The sequence below is a fragment of the Podarcis liolepis genome, assembly GCF_965112155.1.
Source record: "Podarcis liolepis genome assembly, chromosome: 2".
In the NCBI taxonomy this organism is placed as follows: Eukaryota; Metazoa; Chordata; class Lepidosauria; order Squamata; family Lacertidae; genus Podarcis; species Podarcis liolepis.
Window position 1 is genome coordinate 120,468,097 of NC_139555.1, and position 19,456 is coordinate 120,487,552.

The 19,456-nt window shown below is 46.0% G+C and overlaps 1 protein-coding gene across 1 annotated transcript; it reads right to left on the bottom strand.

Moving 5' to 3' along the window:
- Positions 1 to 1,838: 1,838 nt before the first annotated feature.
- LOC310700963 (zinc finger protein RFP-like) lies at positions 1,839 to 15,667 on the bottom strand. Its single transcript, XM_083490920.1, has 9 exons — positions 15,037 to 15,667; positions 13,859 to 13,954; positions 12,669 to 13,411; positions 8,073 to 8,127; positions 7,889 to 7,986; positions 6,608 to 6,726; positions 6,183 to 6,215; positions 4,521 to 4,550; positions 1,839 to 2,591 (listed from the first exon to the last, which is right to left on the bottom strand). Exons 1-9 carry the CDS (start codon positions 15,460 to 15,462, stop codon positions 2,059 to 2,061), a joined length of 2,133 nt encoding a protein of 710 aa, XP_083347046.1. The 5' UTR covers positions 15,463 to 15,667; the 3' UTR covers positions 1,839 to 2,058.
- Between the last annotated feature and the right edge of the window lie 3,789 nt (positions 15,668 to 19,456).

Genomic DNA, 19,456 nt, shown 5'->3' on the forward strand with positions numbered 1-19,456 from the left:
GAAACCTTATGAAAGCGTCATTCAGAAGAAGACATTAATCGGGCACCAGATATTTCATTTGGGGAATGCGTCCAGCTAATATTCTTGAAAAGTGCCACATTCCACAGAAAAAAAGAGGGAGAAATGTTGGTTACATCCTGATTTGCAGTGGAGAACACACACCTTATCTAGGTCACAAGAGATAGGCGGGTGGCCAGTTGTTGTTGTTAATTCAAGAAAGTTCTCTTTGAGGCTTCCTGCCCCAGGAGGGGACAAACAAAACTGCCAACCCACTGCTCTGGTCCCCACGATGGATGGAGGCAGGGAGACAGAGACACATTATCTCCACGTTGCAGATTCTCATAGCACTAGAAGTCGTGGCCCCCAAACAAAGCTGATTGTTGGGAGATCCAGCACAGAAAAAAGCATTTCGTTGTGGAGCGCGTAAATGAACTATGGAACTCACTGCCACTGGAGGCAGAGATGGCAACCAACTTAAAATCATGGAATTGCACAGTTGTACGGTACAACCAGGGTCACCTAGTCCAGATCTCTGCAATGCAGGAATCTTTTGCCCAACGTGGTGCTCAAGCCAGTGACCCTTAGATTAAGGCTATCATTGAGCTGGGGACAAGACAAGGGGACAAATTCATGGAGCACTAGGCTGTGAAGCACAATGGCTCTGCTCTGCCTCCACAGTCCAGAGGCAGAAGGCTTCTAAATCTCAGGTGCTGGAAACTGCAAAGGGGGGGGCTGGTTTTGCTCTCTGGTTCTGCTTGCAGGTGTCCCACAGGCGTTTGGGTGGCCCCTCTTGGGCACTGGACCAAATGGGAGACTTTTTGTGTCCTCCCATGGGGTGAGTGGAAACTCACAGGAAAACCTACGATGACACACAAATATCACCAACATCATATAGGGGGTGGAGCAAGGGGAGGTGGCCCTCAGGCAGGTGGGGGGGCGGCAAAGGTGTCTTTATTTTGAGATGTGCCACCACCCCGTGGGAAATGCAGGAAAAGGATATCAGGCTGCACAGGACAGAAGTCGGGGGCCCTGATAGTGGAGCCAGAGAGAGTCCTGCCAGATCTTTGAGAGAGGTCAATTCCACAGGCATTTGTTGTTCTAGCTCTTAGTTTCCCAGGAGAGAAATCAGATGCACCTGCTGCTGAAAAGACCCTCCTTGGGGGAACATTGTGCATTTGGGGTGGGGCTGAGGAACACAGGGAAGGTGTCCTGCGAAATGTATAGGGCAGCCCAGCCCATGGGGCCCCTTCCGGAAGCTGCCAGACTGCAGCTCCCATCCTCTCTGACCCCTGGCCATGCTGGATGGGTCAGTGGGGAGTTGGAGTCCAGCATTATCCAGAGGACACCCCATTTGAGGCCCCTGATAGACAGAGTCCAGCCTGTAAATACGGAACATTAATGCATCAACCCTAAACACGTATAACTGGGCAGAAGCCCCGCTGAATGCAATGAGGTTTATTTCTGGCAACGTGTGGAGATGGTGAGGCTGTATTTGCAGAGGGCATTTGAAGCTGACGCCCTGTTCAATTTCTTTTTGATTTTCTTCCCATCTGAGGTCTGCAGAGTAAGGAGCTTTCCTGCCTGATGTGGGGGAAGGGGTTCATTTTTTAGTCCTCTATTAATCCAATTATGCATGCATTTTCACAGCTGCATAAGGTCTTGTGGGGAGAGGGAGGTTTCGTAGAATTGCAGGGTTGCAAGGGGCCCTGAGGGTCATCTAGTCCCACCCCCTGTAGTGCAGGAAACCTTTGCCGAACATGGGGCTCCGACCCACAACCCTGGGATTAAGAGTCTCGTGCTCTGCCAAAGACATCTCAAAAGGAAAACAAGACTGAAGGTGAGGAAAAGATTATTTATTTGGACTGTTAAAAGTGTGACTGTCTTTTTAAGAAGAAGCAAGCTGCAGAGGGAATTCTGGGGAAAGGAAGGAAAATGAATCTTCTCAAATTCCCCTTGAAAAACTGCCCAAGGTTCTCCTGGTGGGTAAATGTTTTTTATATGAGTCACTCTGGTCTGGAGAGAAACTCTTGCTGGGCCTGAGAGGCAGATTTAGTCTCCTCAGGAGATACTGAGGGGGGTTTCATTTCCCCACAGATCAAAGTCATTCAGATAAAAGAAAGGGAGGAGGGTCTCTCCAGAGAACGAGGCTCCTGAGAACGTGTAGAGTTCGGCTCCTGAGTCAGCGTCAGAAAAAGACACACATCCCCCTTCATAGTCCAGAGTCACCCGGATCCTCCAGGGCTTCTTCCTCAAGGACAGAGGAGAGAGATCAGGGGGTGAGTAGGCCCAGTACTCCCCTCCCAGAACCCCCACAGCCCAGATCCCTCTTTCAGGCCTTAAGGGGAAGATACCCTTTCTCTCCACAGACTTCCTGGCAACCCCCACAGCCCACCATGCCTCACTTCCCACAGTGGCTTCCCAGAAATGTCTGCCTGCTGTGAATCCCTCACGTCCCAACACACAAGGCCATAGAATGAATCTCTCAGGATTATCAGGCAGGGCTTGAGGTTTGTCTCCCTTTCTCAGGCCTTTCCGATCCTTGGACAGGATGAGTTGGGGATGGGCTGTGTCTGGATCCAGAGTGACATTTGCTGTTGGGAAGAAGATGAGGGAGAGAGAAGATCAGGCAGAGTCAGCAGAGAGAGAGAGATGGACATCCTTAATCCAAGAAACACCCAAAAACCCAGATTCCCTTTCAGATCAAGGGGATTTATTTGCATCACATGGGACACTGAGACGCCTCCTTGCAGACTCTCATCAGAATAAATATCTTCTGGTTGGCTTTTAAATCAGTTTCCTTCACTTTCTTATATTCAATGTCCATTGTGCCTGCCCTCCTTCCAACCCAGGCATTTTCTAAGCGGAAAAACCACCCAGGAAACCTTTTACTCTGCTCTTCTGTGTTATCTAAGGGGAAAGAGAGGAGAACTGGAGGAGGCAGGAGAGGAGAGAAGCTGCTTTCCTCAGACAATCTCTGTGGGAATTGGCCTTTGGGGACCTCTGGGTTGGGCTGCGGGAGGACGACCCCCATGTAATAATAATAATAATAATAATAATAATAATAATAATATCAACATTTGCATACTGCCCATCATATATAGGTCTGAGGGTGGTTCACACCATTAAAATACAACACAAAACCACATAGAGGCTTCCCCTCACTTTCGCATGGCTTATGTTCTGGGCCCTCGTGCCCAAAAGTGAAAATCGCGTTAAATGGGGAGCCTGTTTATTCCTGCTCTCCATCTCTCTCACCCACTTGGTCTCTCCTTCCTCCCAACCATCTTGGAAGTTTAGGCCTTGCCGCCAGGGAAGAGGAGGCAGGTGGCAGGGCAATTTTACAAAGGACTGCTTATTCCATGCTTCTCTTTTGGATTTAATATATACCATAAGACTAGTTCCTTGAGAAAAGGGGGGAATAATTCAAAAGGTTACCAGTTTGGGGCTGAGACAGTCATGATAGGCAAGTGTAGGGCTGCCCTATTTTGAAGAGCAAGAAAGAGGACACATTTGCCAACTTCGACTTTTAACCATGGATCACTATGATGATTCTCATTTGAAATACCCCTACTATATGTAGGCTGTAGTAGGTGTGATATATTGCTAGTAGCAGTGCTCTTAACTTTCAACAACAAAAGAATAAGAATAATACATATAGCTCCCTCATTTGCCACATGAAATATTTGGGCACATGTTCACATCTTTCTGAACGTAAGTGCGCACATAACAATTTATTAACCTGTTGAACATCTGCATGTGGACTCTCCTTAAGGGCAGGGGGGTCTTAACTCTTGCCCTCCCGGACTCCTTCTCCAAGATCTTGTAGCTGAGCCAGCGTCCTTTTGGTTCAGCCACAAGAGAAGGGGTTTTTACAGTATGTTGCTAGCTTAAGATGCTGCTCTGTTGTGATTCTCTGCTGCAGTTTAGCCGAACCGGGTGCCTTAGATCTGACTCTAATGCAGGCATAGGCAACCTCGGCCCTCCAGATGTTTTGGGACTACAACTCCCATGATCCCTAGCTAACAGGACCAGTGGTCAGGGATTATGGGAATTGTAGTGCTGAAACATCTGGAGGGTTGAGGTTGCCTATGCCTGTTCTAATGCAATATTAAAATTTTCATGAGTTCTTGTAAACCAAAAAACCGAACAAAAAACATGGGGACATTCTGCCAAATTTTAAAAATCTGCCCCGATACGAATGTTAAGAAATTTTGATCATGAAAATAGAAGACATGGCTGGGAAAAAGAGGACACATGGCAACCAGGCCTGAAAAAGGTCACATGATGGAAAAGCAACCCAACTCTCTCTAGCCAGGGGTAAAACTCTTCCCTCCTCCGCCTGATCCTTCTGGGAAGTTTCTCTCCCCCCTTCAAGTCCACCCTCTCTGCCTTTGTGGCACAAACAGCAGGGCTAAAGTCAAGCGGTGGATGGTTCTCAACTGTACAGAAGAGACTCTTGACCCCCATGAAACACTAGTGTCCCCCCCTCCTGTCAATTGGGGTCTCCATGTGAAATTTACCTCTCTGGAGACTTCTGAGTGACTGGACATCTGAGGAAGCAAAAAGAGGGTTAAGAGGCTACATTGCAATAGCTCAAAAATATATATTGGGGGGGGGGGAGGAAAGCATCTGTTTTTTCCTTATTTTAAGCAAAAGAACATAGAACAAATAATTGCAAAGACAACAACTGAAGGCCTAAGCAATTAAAACAAGTAACACGTTTAGCTGTGATTCCTGCATTGCAGGGGGTTGGACTAGATCAGGGGTCAGCAAACATTTTCAGCAGGGGGCCGGTCCACTGTCCCTCAGACCTTGGTACCTCAGGTTAAGTACTTAATTCGTTCCGGAGGTCTGTTCTTAACCTGAAACTGTTCTTAACCTGAAGCACCACTTTAGCTAATGGGGCCTCCTGATGCTGCTACGCCGCCGAAGCACGATTTCTGTTCTCGTCCTGAAGTTCTTAACCTAAAGTAATATTTCTGGGTGAGCAGAGTCTATAACCTGAAGCGCCTGTAACCTGAAGCGTCTGTAACCCGAGGTACCACTGTATCTTGGGGGGGGAAATGAACAAAATGCTGTGCCCCACAAATAACCCAGAGATGCATTTTAAATAAAAGGACACATTCTACTCATGTAAAAACACGCTGATTCACAGACAGTCCGCAGTTGGGATTTAGAAGAAGATTGGGCCGGATCCAGTCCCCAGGCCTTAGTTTGCCTACCCATGGACTAGATGATCCTTGGGATCCTTTCCAACTCTACTATTCCATGATGTCATGGGGAAATCAGAAATGGTAAACCATGCTATAAAATGGCAGAATACAACCATTCAAAAGCCACGAATGAAATGGGGATCTGTACTGGAGGGCTGGAGGAAGGTGAACATCTGCACCAAGTAAACTGGTAGGGAAAAGCTCTTGAAACCGGAATTTCCAAGCATGCTGACAAACCAAACTGCAGAGGATGAATCAGCAGAGCTTTGCACTGTACTTCCAAGGGTCTCGTGGAATGGGAAGTCATCTCTCATGGAATGGGGCTGATCTCATAAGAACAGTGGGAAGTCTCAGGAGATGGGGATGGCTGAGGAGGTTGAAACTGAGGAGGAGGCAGCTCAGGCCTTGCTCTGCTGCTGGGAGACCAGACTGGGCAGGAGGTGGAGGAGGGACTGGGTGCTTGCGGGTGCCCTTTTTAACACACTTCACGAGGGAGAAATCCAAGCAAATCTAGAGAAGCCGCAAAAGAACCTCTCCAGATTGTGTGGAGGGAAAACAAAATGCAAGGGAGGTTCCCTATACATGAGAACCAGAAACCATGGTCACTGGACTGACCCTGCAGGATCCTCCTTAAGGGCTTTTGTAAGATATTGTAAGGCTCTGAGGATTTTCCCTACAAACAAACAGCATACAGATTTTAGGAAAGAAATCGAGGGTGAAACCAGGATACTAGTCTATAGGCAGGAATGGAACTCAGACTGGTGTGCAGGTTCTGCCCCCAGTCCAAGCCTTCAACCTCGCTCCCAGTTCATTCATGGGACAGACAAAGAACCCAAACACCACTAGAGGACTGTTACCCAGAGTGACGCCATTGATGGGGGTCCCAAAGTCTGCAGAAAAGACGGCTTAACACCATGAAATATCAGTCCCCATCCCTCCTGTCAAATTGTTCCTCCCCTTGAAATTTACCTTTCTGAGTCTGTTTTCTGTATAACACAGCATCTGAGGAAGCAAAAAGATATAAAGTGTTAGGGCAACACTCTTCCACCTGAGATAAATCTCCATACAAAAGTAACACTTCATAATGTGGCATCCTTAAATTGACTCCATTCAGAGCAGGAGAACCTCCCAAAGGACAACCCCAGATTGTGTAGACTGCTAACCAAAAGGAAAAGGAGGTTCCGTATAACTGAAAACAGATACAGGCTTTCTTTACAGGATCCAGCATCACAATATATATGGGCCATTCTGGGGGACAGAAAATGAAGGCTGGAGCACCAAGAAGGAAGGTATCCTGGAGTTACTCAATTCCATGCAGTAAGAGCCTGGCATGCTCAGTTCTGAAGAAATAATAGAAATCCCAGTGTGAAATCCTGGCAGCCAATTTTAATTACCTTTCCATTGTTTCATTGTATCCTCCACAAGGTGATTTAGATCACAGGATTCCAAGATCCTGTTCCTCAGTTCTAGAGGGAAAGGCAGTGGCTTCTCTGGACTCTCTCTTTCCTCATACCTGGTGAAAAGAAAAACCATGAATGGCCCCATTGTGGCACCGTCTCCCTAATTATTGCAGGAGATCTCAATAACATGAACAAAGTTGAAGTTTATTTCCCAACAGGTAATTCAACGTGATCTGTTGACACCCACCTCCAAGCCCTGGCCAACGGCTTTGTAAGGATGATAAGCAGCACAAGGGACAAGAGGCAACCCTGTGGGACATCACCGGAGGGCTCCCATGGCTTCAAACTCTGCTGCCCCATAACAACTTTCTGGGAAGGTCCCAGGACGTAAGGGCCAAACCCCTGAAATGGAGTGCCTGCAATCCCTCCCTCCCTGAGCCTCTCCAGAGGATGTTAGAAGAAGAAGAAGAAGAAGAAGAAGAAGAAGAAGAAGAAGAAGAAGAAGAAGAGGAGGAGGAGGAGGAGGAGGAGAGTTTGGATTTGATATCCCGCTTTATTACTACTCTAAGGAGTCTCAAAGCAGCTAACATTCTCCTTTCCCTTCCTCCCCCACAACAAACACTCTGTGAGGTGAGTGGGGCTGAGAGACTTCAAAGAAGTGTGACTGGCCCAAGGTCACCCAGCAGCTGCATGTGGAGGAGCGGAGACGCGAACCCGGTTCCCCAGATTACGAGTCCACCGCTCTTAACCACTACACCACACTGGCTAGTTAGTGATGTCAAAAGCTGCCAAGCGGTCAAGGAGAGCAACCTCCACCCTCTCTGCACCCCCTCTCTCACACAGGAAGTGTGCAACCCCATGCCCCATGGACTCTCCCTCCAGAGGCATCAAACAACCTGACTTTCACCCCCCACTCAAGACCACCTTCAGCCTCTCACATTGGAAACGCTCCCAAGAAAAATAGCCAACCCATTCTAGACAAACAGACCTTCCCTCCCTCAGTGCCTCAAAAGGGCTGAGTTGGGGGGCTTCCAGTGGGACGTGGAAATATACTGGTACGTCCTAAGCTGTTCCCAGGGATCTTTGGCACTTTCTCTTCTACATGTTTGAAATTACCAAAGTCAATGAACAGAAGGTGGAAGAGAAAGAAAAGAGCCCCCATCCCCGTGTGAAGTGATGTGGGGAGGGAGGGAGGGAGGGAGGAGGCAGCTGACCTTGATCCTTGGAGGGAGAATTGGGGGGCTACAAGTTCAGAAGAGGGGGCCCTGCTTTTACCTGTGAGGTGCCTCAGGGAGTGAGTCCTCCAGTCTCCCCCCTGCAGCCCCTGGAGGGCCATGTCTGAGGTTCTTGCATCCTGGCATCATGGAGTGATGCTAATGGAAATGAGCCAGATCCACTTACCTCTGCAAGGTCCTTCTCACATCCTAGAGGGGAAAAGAGAAGGGAATTCACTGCACACCACAGTCCAGACTAGGAAGACCCCCTCAGACCCTGGCCCTGGGATGTCAGTCTGCCTGGCACATGGCAAGGTTGTGGGCAGGGATGGCGGAATCAGCCAGTTTTGGTTTCTCACAGCTTTTATTTTTCCAATCTGAAATTGTGAATTTTTCCTGTATCAAGTTCTCCACATTTCCACATCTGTTTACAATTATTTTTTAAGAATCCTTATGGAAATCCACCAGCATTTTAGGGAAATTTAATATTTGTGGGTTCAGGAGAAGATTCCACCCCATCTCTTGTCTTAGATTATAATTTATTAACTTCAATCCCGTTTGCATTGTGCAGTTCAGACGTAAGTAAGGCTACACGTTAATCCTACCAGGGAACTGTCCCAAATTGTCTTCCATAGAAGTCCCCAAATTTCAAATTCTACTTTCCAACTGGAAATTTAAAAAGCACCTGCAGCATAAAATGCCTCCAAAGGGGTAATAAAACAGCTCTGTGTTTCTTTGGGTTCATCCACACTTCTGCTTTTCCTGTGTCTAGAAAACACGGGTCCAAGTGGTTTTGCCTTTGCCCTTCCGCTTTCCCTCAGGGAAAACCTGCTCCTTAGTTCAACATCTAAGCAAACGTCAATCCGGAGAAAACCAGGCTGACGTTTGCTCTCATTCAGCAGTAGAGAGCAGATTTTCCTTGAGGAAAGGCGTGGGACAAGCAGCAGTCTGGATGAGTCCCTCTGTCTTATTCTTTGGTCACTGTGACTGAGCACCATTTTGGGACGCTCTGTATCCATTGTGAAGGGGATCAACCAAGAAGTTGTGGAGGGAAGTGGAAAAGAAGCTTGGTCAAGAGACTGGCTCATGTCAGAAGGAGGCCTGAACTCATCCTCGCACAGGGCAGGAGATCCAGTCTTTAAATTTCTTCCAATCTTCTTCCACTGACTCTTCTCCCTGGTCTCGGATTCTGCCAGTCATCTCCGCCAATTCCATGTAGTCTATCACCTTCATCTGCCATTCTTCCAGGGTGGGTAGGTCTTGTGTCTTCCAATACTTTGCAATAAGTATTCTCGCTGCTGTTGTAGCATACATAAAGAAAGTTCTATCCTTCTTTGGCACCAATTGGCCGACAATGCCCAGGAAAAGGCCTCTGGTTTCTTCAGAAAGGTATATTTAAATACCTTTTTCATTTCATTATATATCATCTCCCAGAAAACCTTAATCCTTGGGCATGTCCACCAAAGGTGAAAGAATGTACCTTCAGTTTCTTTATATTTCCAACACTTATTATCGGGCAAATGATAGATTTTTGCAAGCTTGACTGGTGTCATGTACCACCTGTATATCATTTTCATAATATTCTCTCTTAAGGCATTACATGCCGTAAACTTCATACCTGTGGTCCATAACTTTTCCCAGTCAGCCATCATAATGTTATGTCCAACATCTTGTGCCCATTTAATCATAGCAGATTTCACCATTTCATCCTGAGTATTCCATTCCAACAGCAGATTATACATTCTTGACAAAGTCTTAGTATTGGGATCTAACAGTTCTGTTTCCAATTTTGATTTTTCCACCTGGAAGCCAATTTTCTTATCCACATTGAATGCCTCCATTATTTGGTAATAATGAAGCCAATCTCGCACTTTATTTTTTAATTTTTCAAAGCTCTGCAGTTTCAATCTATCTCCCTCTTGTTCCAAAATTTCCCAATATTTCGGCTATTTGGCCTCCATATCGAGCTTTTTCTGAGCCTTCGCTTCCATCGGTGACAACCACCTTGGGGTTTTATTTTCAAACAGGTCCTTATATCTTATCCAAACGTTAAACAATGCTTTCCTGACTATGTAGTTTTTAAAAGCTTTATGCGCTTTGACCTTATCGTACCATAAATATGCATGCCACCCAAATACATTGTTAAAACCTTCTAAATCCAAAATGTCTGTGTTTTCATGAAGCAGCCATTCTTTCAACCAGCAAAGAGCTGCTGATTCATAGTAAAGTTTAAGGTCTGGCAGGGCAAATCCACCTCTTTCTTTTGCATCCGTTAATATTTTAAATTTTATTCTAGGCTTCTTGCCCTGCCAGACAAATCTAGAAATATCTCTTTGCCACTTCTTGAAACAATCCATTTTATCCAAAATCTGCAATGTTTGAAACAAAAACAACATTCTTGGCAATACATTCATCTTTATCGCAGCTATACGGCCTAGCAGTGAAAGCTTCAAATTTGACCATATTTCTAGATCTTTTTTCACTTCCGCCAGCATTTCTCGTAGTTATCCTTAAATAGATTCACATTCTTAGCTGTCATGTTAACCCCCAGGTATTTCACCTTATTAACCAGTGTTAAACCTGTCTCCTTCTGAAACTTCTCTCTTTCAATCGCTGTTAGATTTTTCTCTAAAACCTTAGTTTTTAACTTGTTCAACTTAAATCCTGCGACCTGACCAAATTCTTTAATCAGTTCCAACACTCTTTTAGTACTAGATTCTGGCTCCTGTAACGTTAATACTAAATCATCTGCAAATGCTCTCAATTTGTACTGTTTGACTCCGACATGTATACCTTCAACCAATTGGTCCCTTCTAATCATATTTAAAAGGACCTCCAGGACCGATATAAAAAGCAATGGGGAAATTGGGCATCCTTGTCGTGTCCCTTTCTCTATCTTAAATTCCTCTGTCACCACGTTGTTAACAATTAGTTTGGCCTTTTGTTCAGAGTATATTGCACCTATACCATTTCCAAAAGCTTGACCAACGCCCATCCCCTGTAAATTCTTCTTCATAAAGCTCCAAGAGATATTGTCAAAGGCTTTCTCCGCGTCCACAAATATCAATACTGCCTTTATATTTATATTTTCTTGCAATTTTTCTAAAATATTTATAATGTTTCTCATATTGTCAGACAAGTGTCTACCCAGGAGAAAGCCTGTTTGATCTTTATGGATCCCTTCCACTAGTACTTTTTAAAATCTTTTTGCCAAAATGTCTGCAAAAAATTTATAATCCACATTAAGCAGCGATATGGGGCGGTAGTTCTTGAGCTGCGTCTTTTCAGTCTCTGTCTTCGGTATAAGTGTGATATACGCTTCCTTCCACGATTCCGGTGCCTTTTTCCCTTCCAATATTTCATTACAGACTTCCTTTAGAGGTTGTATTAGCCATTCTTTCAAAGATTTATAGTATCTAGAAGTCAATCCGTCCGGTCCTGGAGATTTACCCAATTGCATACTCTGAATGGCACCTTCTACCTCTTGTTCAGTTATTTTATAGTTCAACATTAGTTTGTTTTCTTGAGAGATTTTTTGTAATCCATTTGTTTTCAAAAACCGATCTATGTCAAAAAATTTTTGAGGCCCTTGTGTATATAATTGTTTAAAGTATCTCTGGAAACACTTTCTAATTTCCACTAGGTTCTGTATATTCTTTCCTTCCACTTCCAAATTTGTAATAGTATTAAGTTTCTGTCTTTTTTTCATTTGCCAAGCCAACAGTTTCCCACATTTGTTAGCCGACTCGAATGTCTTTTGTTTCATCTGTTTAATTTTCCATTCGATTTCCTGATTCATCATTTTCATATATTGTACTTGGTACAACTTTATTTCTCTTAAAATCTCCTGCGACTTTGCTTTTGCTCTCAATTTCTTCTCACTTTCCTTTATTTTCTCCAAAATTTTATCTTTCTTCTCGTTTTGAGTTCTCTTCTTTATAGCATTCTGTTGTATCAGAAACCCTCTCATAACCGCTTTACTTGCGTCCCAGATTACTCTTTTTTCAACCGTAGTATTCATGTTTATCTCGAAATAGTCTCTCAAAGTTTTTTGGGCCTTCTTAGTCACTTCTTCACTCCTAAACAAGGTGTCATTCATCCTCCATCTGAAAGAGCCAGTTGGTGTTAGTTGCATCTCCATCTTCACAGCATTATGGTCGGAGCAAGTTTTAGGACAAATTTCCACTTTTCTTGTCTTTGGAGCCAGTACTCTAGTTACCCATATTTGGTCAATTCTTGTCCAAGTCATTTTGGCTTCAGAGAAAAAGGTTCCCTCTCTGCCTAAGGGGTTCTTTGTTCTCCAAATATCAACTAAATCCAGATTATCAGTCATTTCAAAAAAGGTTTTTGGTAGTCTACCATCCTTAAAAACTGTCTTTGTGCCTTGTCCATATTTGTAGACACCACTCCGTTCATATCCCCCATCAAGATCACATTATAATCCATATAGTCCATCAAAGTCTTGTGCAGTTTTTTAAAGAATTCTGATTTCCCCTCATTTGGTGCATAAACTCCTACTATCAAAAATTTCTCTCCTTGTGTTTGAATTTCAATTGCAACCCATCTTCCTTGATCATCTTTAAAAATAAATTTCGGTGATAAGCTCTCCTTAGCGTAAATCACTACTCCTCTTTTTTTGACTTTGTCTGATGAAATAAATTCTTGCCCCAATCTTTTATTTATCAATACTTTCCTGTGTAGTCTTATCACATGTGTTTCCTGTAAACAGATCAAGTCCAAATGTTCCTTTTTTAATATATGAAAGATTTTTTTCCTCTTATGGGAGGAGTTAAGACCATTGGTATTCCAACTTAATAGTTGCAGGGCCATGGTGTAGTTACTTTGCTTTTCCTCCAACCGCGCCGAGTGCTTGTTCTTGTTCTGTCGGTGGTGTCACTTTTCCTAGATCGTCCAATCCGAGAGGCAGTATTGCTTTGTCTAGTATTCCTCTTTCCAGTACTCCTGGCTCTTCTCCAGATCCTTTCTGTAAATCTTCCTTGTGGTCCCTCAAAAATCTTTCCTTGTCGTCCACTGATCTTATTTTTATCTTTCTTCCTTTGAAGCTAAAAGATAGGCCTTGGGGGAATTCCCACCTAAAAACAATTCTATTGCTTCTCAGCAGACCAACCAAATCTCTGTAGTCAGATCTAAGGTCCAAAAGGTATTTCGGGATGTCTTTAAATATCTCCACTCTTGACTGATGTATTACCAAAGTCTTCTGGAAGTGCAGACTCAAGATTTTGTCTCTCTCCTCTTTTGTCCGGAGGGTAATCAAACAGTCTCTCACCCTGTTCTTCTTCCCCCCTCCTCCAAGCCTAAAGGCCCTCACTATCTTGATTTCTCCCTTTTCCAAATCTGATTTCCAAAAGTCTGCAATTTCCTGCATGAGAAAATCAACCAAGTTATCTTTCTCAGCTTCAGGTACGGCTCTGATCCTTAGGTTCGTTTGTTTCTCCTTCAATTCGATCATAGACAACGTCGACCTATGACCATCCAGTTGCCTTTGAATGGGTGGTAGCTTCTCCTCTACTGCCACTGCTTTTTCCTTAGCTCCTTCAGCTATCTGTCGGGTCTGGGTAGATTCCTAAGTAATAAATGACAAGGGGAAATAAACTCAATTTAGCTGCATTCAAAGGTGAACTTGCCTAATTCGCTCTTGCTGAAAAAATATGGAGACCAAAACAGAGCTTTAAAATTCTGATATTTTCAAGCTTCACGCAGCCAGGTAATATTCACAAAAAATGTATTTATGAGGGTAAAGTATAGACCAAAATATTTATACAAGGAGGTAGCTACCCTAACATCTGATTCATTTTCAGAACAATAAATTAATAAACAGACTGATATGAAAAATGAGGAGAAGCTGAAATGGGCAGATTTCCCCATCACTTCTCAGTCCTGACTCAATTCTCCTTCTCCTTCTCCTTCTCCTTCTTCCCCTCCTCCTCCTCCTCTTCTATTGAATTTATACACTGCCCTATACCTGGAGGTCTCAAGTGCTTGTTCCCTGTCTAGTAACAGAGACACTTACAAGGAGGTCTTTGCTTTCCTTTTCCAGATCTGCTTGATGGGCCGGAATTTCCTCTCTCTCTTTCCTCAGAATCTCCAGGCGGTGACAGATCTCTCCCTAAAGAGAAAAGGGAAAACTCAGCTTCGATTGAGACACACAGAGAGATGAAAATCACAATGGCTTCTTGCGCCCAGTGGCCTTGCTAGAATAGCAAAGTAGTTTCCTGGAGGAAATAAAAGTACAGAGGTTTTCAGCGTTTTTGGGCCCACGGCTCCATGGATCAACTACCTTCTATCTTCAGCACCCCTGTGGGGCTCAGGATCCCAGTTAGGTCCCCCCTTGCCTGCAGAGCTGGCAGCCCCTCACCCTTTCTCAAACACCCTCCCTTGTGGCCTGATCTCTCAGCCTCCTCTACTTTCCTTGGCGGTCCCAGCCTGACTTCTCATCTTGAGGTCTCAGGGAGAAGTGGGAAGAGGAGGAGGAGGAAGCTAAGGCAGGATCCGACCTGGGATGTATCAGTCTAGCCTCAAAGAGATAGTGAGGTCAGCCCAAGAGGCGAGAGATGCAGGGATAGACCAGAGCGTCTCAAAATTTGGGGTGGGAGGAGATCCTCAGCCCCCCCCCGAAACATCATTGCAGAGGCTCCACGGCACCCCCAGAATAAGCCACCAGTAGGTGCTCCCACTCCCCACTCCCAAATCTGCTTCCAACAGATACTTGGGGGGTGGGATCCTGCACCATCTGGTCAATTCCTGGCTAACAGCCCCCTCGCCCCCCGCTGATCCCTTGCTGCTCTCTGTTTTGCAGGGCATTGAGGAGGCATCCTGGTAACCAAAGGAGACATGTACTTAGTTGTCTATGTGCAATTTACATTTGTACGTTCTAAATATGTTCTAAATATTGCTGGGGGATGTGGACGAGGTTAACCCTTTCTCTCCCTGCCAAGGTCCCAGTCCAAATCTTTGAAGCTGCTGTGAGTATTTCAAGATCCCCTTGTCCCCCTGGCAGAGAGAAAAGACTTCAACTCCCCTCTCCAGCCACCCCAGGAGCCCTCTGGCTTCCCCTGGGCTGCTTCCAAGGCGATAAACAACGACCAATCAATGCCATGCCTACTTTGGACCTGAGAATTCAAAAGAAAACCTCCCAAGAAGAATCCACAGCTATTTATTTCTCCCCCTCCAGATCCAGGGATCTCCTACCTTGTATTCCTCCGAAGCCTCTTCCAGAGGAATCACCTTGTGATTTTCATGTTCCTTTGATTTGTCGCACACCACGCAGATGGGGGCTTGGTGGACTTTGCAGAAGAGCTTGAGGGGCTCCTGGTGCTTCTCGCAGACTCCTCCTTTCCCTCCTTCCTCCTTTCCCTCTTGAAGGCTGAGATTCTTCACTATTTCCGCCACATTAGCCAGTTGCCGGTTGGAGACGAGGCTCCTTTTCTGGACTCTTTCTCTGCACTGAGGGCAGGAAGCCTCCGCCTCCGATTCCCCCCAGAAGAGGACCAGGCAGGATCGGCAGAAGTTGTGCCCACACTCTGGGATGGTGACTGGATCCTTGAAGTAATCCAGGCAGATGGAGCAAGTGGCTTCATCACGGAGACGCTGGATGTGACCCCCTGCAGCAGCCATGGCTCCCTCGTGCTGAAGACTCAGTTAAGTTTCGCTTTTTCAGTTTTCAGTCACTGGGAGTTTCCCTTCCTGGAAATGACTCAGTGATCACGTGATCTTTGTTTTTTAAACAAAACATGTCTCCAGATCTTTGTAGTTGCTGAATGTTTTCTCAAGAAGCAGCGAATGCTTTTGGATTGCTTCCCATGCTTTTGCTTACACACAAACACACACGTACCTAGTAAGTGTATCTGAAGAAGTGTGCATGCACACGAAAGCTCATACCAAGAACTAACTTAGTTGGTCTTTAAGGTGCTACTGGAAGGAATTTTTTTATTTTGACTATGGCAGACCAACACTGCTACCTATCTACTACTAGTAAGTTGTGGTATTCATGCTGCAACATTTTTCATTCATAGGCTTCCTGGTCATTTTGAAATTGGGAGAAAATCTGCCTCTGCCCTAAATGGACAGGAGTTCTGATTTAGCAAGCGGGACTTGATTCCGTGAAGAGAACTCCTAAAAGTCTGGTTGCTAGTTCTAACTTTATCCCTTTTTAGCATGCTGGCAAAGAACTTCAGATTGAAACAGACGCTTTCAGCCTTGCCAACCTGGTGCCCTCTGTTTGCTTAAGACTACAGCTCCCATCATCCCTGGCCAGGACATCTGCAGGTATGGTTGGGAAGACCTTGCAGAGCCACTGCCAGTCAGTGGAGGCAAGACTGACCTCGATGGACCTGGCAGAAGGCACCATCTGCATGGTGGCAGCCCAGTTATGGCGTTCCTTCCCTAGATATGAATGCTATTATTATTAATCAATATTACTACACAGTGTAAAGTCTTCCTATATTCCTAATAAAGTGTGGTGCCTTCCAATGGCTGAAAAACCTGGAGGGCTTTAACAGGGGATTAGATACAATTCCTGGAGGATAATACTTTGGTAGGGGGCTCGGGTGGCGCTGTGGGTTAAACCACAGGGTCTAGGGCTTGCCGATCAGAAGGTTGGCAGTTCGAATCCCTGCAATGGGGTGAGCTCCCGTTGCTCAGTCCCTGCTCCTGCCAACCTAGCAGTTCAAAAGCACACTAAAGTGCAAGTAGATAAATAGGTACCGCTCTGGCGGGAAGATAAATGGTATTTATGTGCACTGCTCTGGTTCGCCAGAAGCAGATTAATCATGCTGGCCACATGACCCGGAAGCTATACGCCGGCTCCCTTGGCCAACAAAGTGAGATGAGCGCCGCAACCCCAGAGTTGGTCACGACTGGACCTAATGGTCAGGGGTCCCTTTACCTTTACCTGAAGACTTTGGATGGTTATATGCTCTGTCTCCGTGGCTGGAAGCAGGAATCCTCCTGAATAGCAGCTGCTGGAGCCTCCAGGAGGGGCGCTTGTTCCCAGGCCCTGCTTAGGGGTTTCCCACACACATAATGTTTAAAAAATGTTTTTGGTTTCACCTGCAGGTAAAAGGAGAGAGCTCAAGACGGAGATTTCCCACCAAGGGAAGCTGTGCCAGAGGGAATATCCCTTAGGAACATTCCTTTGTTAGCTGAGATTGCAGAGCAAAAGCGTGAGTCCAAAGGACACCAGGGAGCAAATGAACGCAGCCATCACCCAGAAGTCCAGTTCCCTTTAGTGAAAGCCCAGTGCACTTTGGAGCAGAAAAGCCCTTCTCTTCAAATCCTGGGAGGAACGGCCAGTGCAGTTTGGGTCTGGGGAGGCTGAATGCCGAAGAACATCCTCATGAATGCTCCATGTGTGGGGAGAGCTTCCAGCGAGGATCCGCCCTGACTGAGCACCAGAGGATCTACATGGGAGAGGAAGTGTATGAATAGTCTGAGGACGAGAAATCCTTTCCCCAGTGAGAGATCTCATGGAAGAGAAACCACACAAGTGCTCCCACATATCAGACGACACAGCGATTCTTCAAACAGCTCTTGTTTATTCACAGACCCAGAACAGAACTTAACTGAAGGGTTCAGCCAATCTGCTTATGCAAAGCTCAACTACAAAGCAACAGTAACAACTTTCTGCAACTATCCAATCACTGAACGTCACTTTCAATTCCTTATTTGCATATGTGGACCTGAGTGAAAACTATTTGCAGTATCCCCCTGCTGGCCCAGGGTGAGAACTTCAGTACATAACAAAAAGCGTGAGTCCAAAGGACACCAGGGAGCAAATGAACGCAGCCATCACCCAGAAGTCCAGTTCCCTTTAGTGGAAGCCCAGTGCACTTTGGAGCAGAAAAGCCCTTCTCCTCAAATCCTGGGAGGAACGGCCAGCACAGTTTGGGTCTGGGGAGGCTGAATGCCGAAGAACATCCTCATGAATGCTCCATGTGTGGGGAGAGCTTCCAGCGAGGATCCGCCCTGACTGAGCACCAGAGGATGTACATGGGAGAGGAAGCGTACGAATGGTCTGAGGACGAGAAGCCCTTTCCCCAGTGAGAGATCTGGGTGCGCCATCAGAGAGGCCTCATGGAAGAGAAACCACACAAGTGCTCCCACTGTGGGGAAAGCTTCAGCCAGAGGACCAATTTGGAGAGTCACCTGCAAATCCACACGGGAGAGAGGCCTCACGAATTCCAGGACTGCGGGAAAAGCTTTTCCCAAAGAGATACGTTACTCAAACACCGGAGAACCCACACAGGGGAGAAGCCGGACAAGTGCCATGATTGTGGGAGAAACTTCAACCACCCATGCAACTTAATTGAACATCGGAAGACACACACAGGGGAGAAACCCCACCGAGTGTGGGGCAAGTTTCCATCACCCTTGTAGGTTGATTGACCATCAGAACATCCACACAGGAGAGAAGCCTCACAAATGCCCTGAGTGCAGGAAAAACACTTCTCAGTGAGATACGCTGATCAAACACCAAAGGACCCACGCGGAGGAGAAACCTTATGAATGCCCCGAGTGCGGAAAAAGCTTCATTCAGAAGAAGGGATTAATCGGGCACCAGATAATTCATTTGGGGAATACGTCCAGCTAATATTATTGAAAAGTGCCACATTCCACAGAAAAAAAGAGGGAGAAATGTTGGTTACATCCTGATTTACAGTGGAGAACACACACCTTATCTATGTCACAAAACATAGGCGGATGGCCAGTTGTTGTTGTTAATTCAAGAAAGTTCTCTGTTGAGGCTTCCTGCCCCAGGAGGGGACAAACAAAACTGCCCACTCACTGCTCTGGTCCCCACGATGGATGGAGGCAGGGAGACAGAGACACATTATCTCCACATTGCAGATTCTCATAGCACTAGAAGTCGTGGCCCCCAAACAAAGCTGATTGTTGGGAGATCCAGGACAGAAAAAAGCATTTTGTTGTGGAGCATGTAAATGAACCATGGAACTCACTGCCACTGGAGGCAGAGATGGCAGCCAACTTAAAATCATGGAATTGCATAGTTGAACGGTACAACCAGGGTCACCTAGTCCAGATCTCTGCAGTGCAGGAATCTTTTGCCCAACGTGGTGCTCAAGCCAGTGACCCTTAGATTATGGCTATCATGCTCCACCCATTGAGCTGGGGACAAATTCATGGAGCACTAGGCTGTGAAGCACAACGGTTCTGCTCTGCCTCCACAGTCCAGAGGCAGAAGGCTTCTAAATCTCAGGTGCTGGAAACTGCAAGGGGGGGGGGAGGATGGTTTTGCTCTCTGGTTCTGCTGGCAGGTGTCCCACGGGCGTTTGGGTGGCCCCTCTTTGGCGCTGGACCAAATGGGACACTTTTGTGTCCTTCCATGGGGTGAGTGGAAACTCACAGGAAAACCTACGATGACACACAAACATCACCAACATCATATAGGGGGTGGAGCAAGGGAAGGTGGCCCTCAGGCAGGTGGGGGGGCAAAGGTGTCTTTATTTTGACATCTGCCACCACCCCATGGGAAATGCAGGAAAAGGAGATCAGGCTGCACCGGTCAGTAGTTGACGGCCCTGATAGTGGAGCCAGGGAGAGTCCGGCCTGATATATGAGGGGTCAATTCCACAGGCATTTGTTTTTCTAG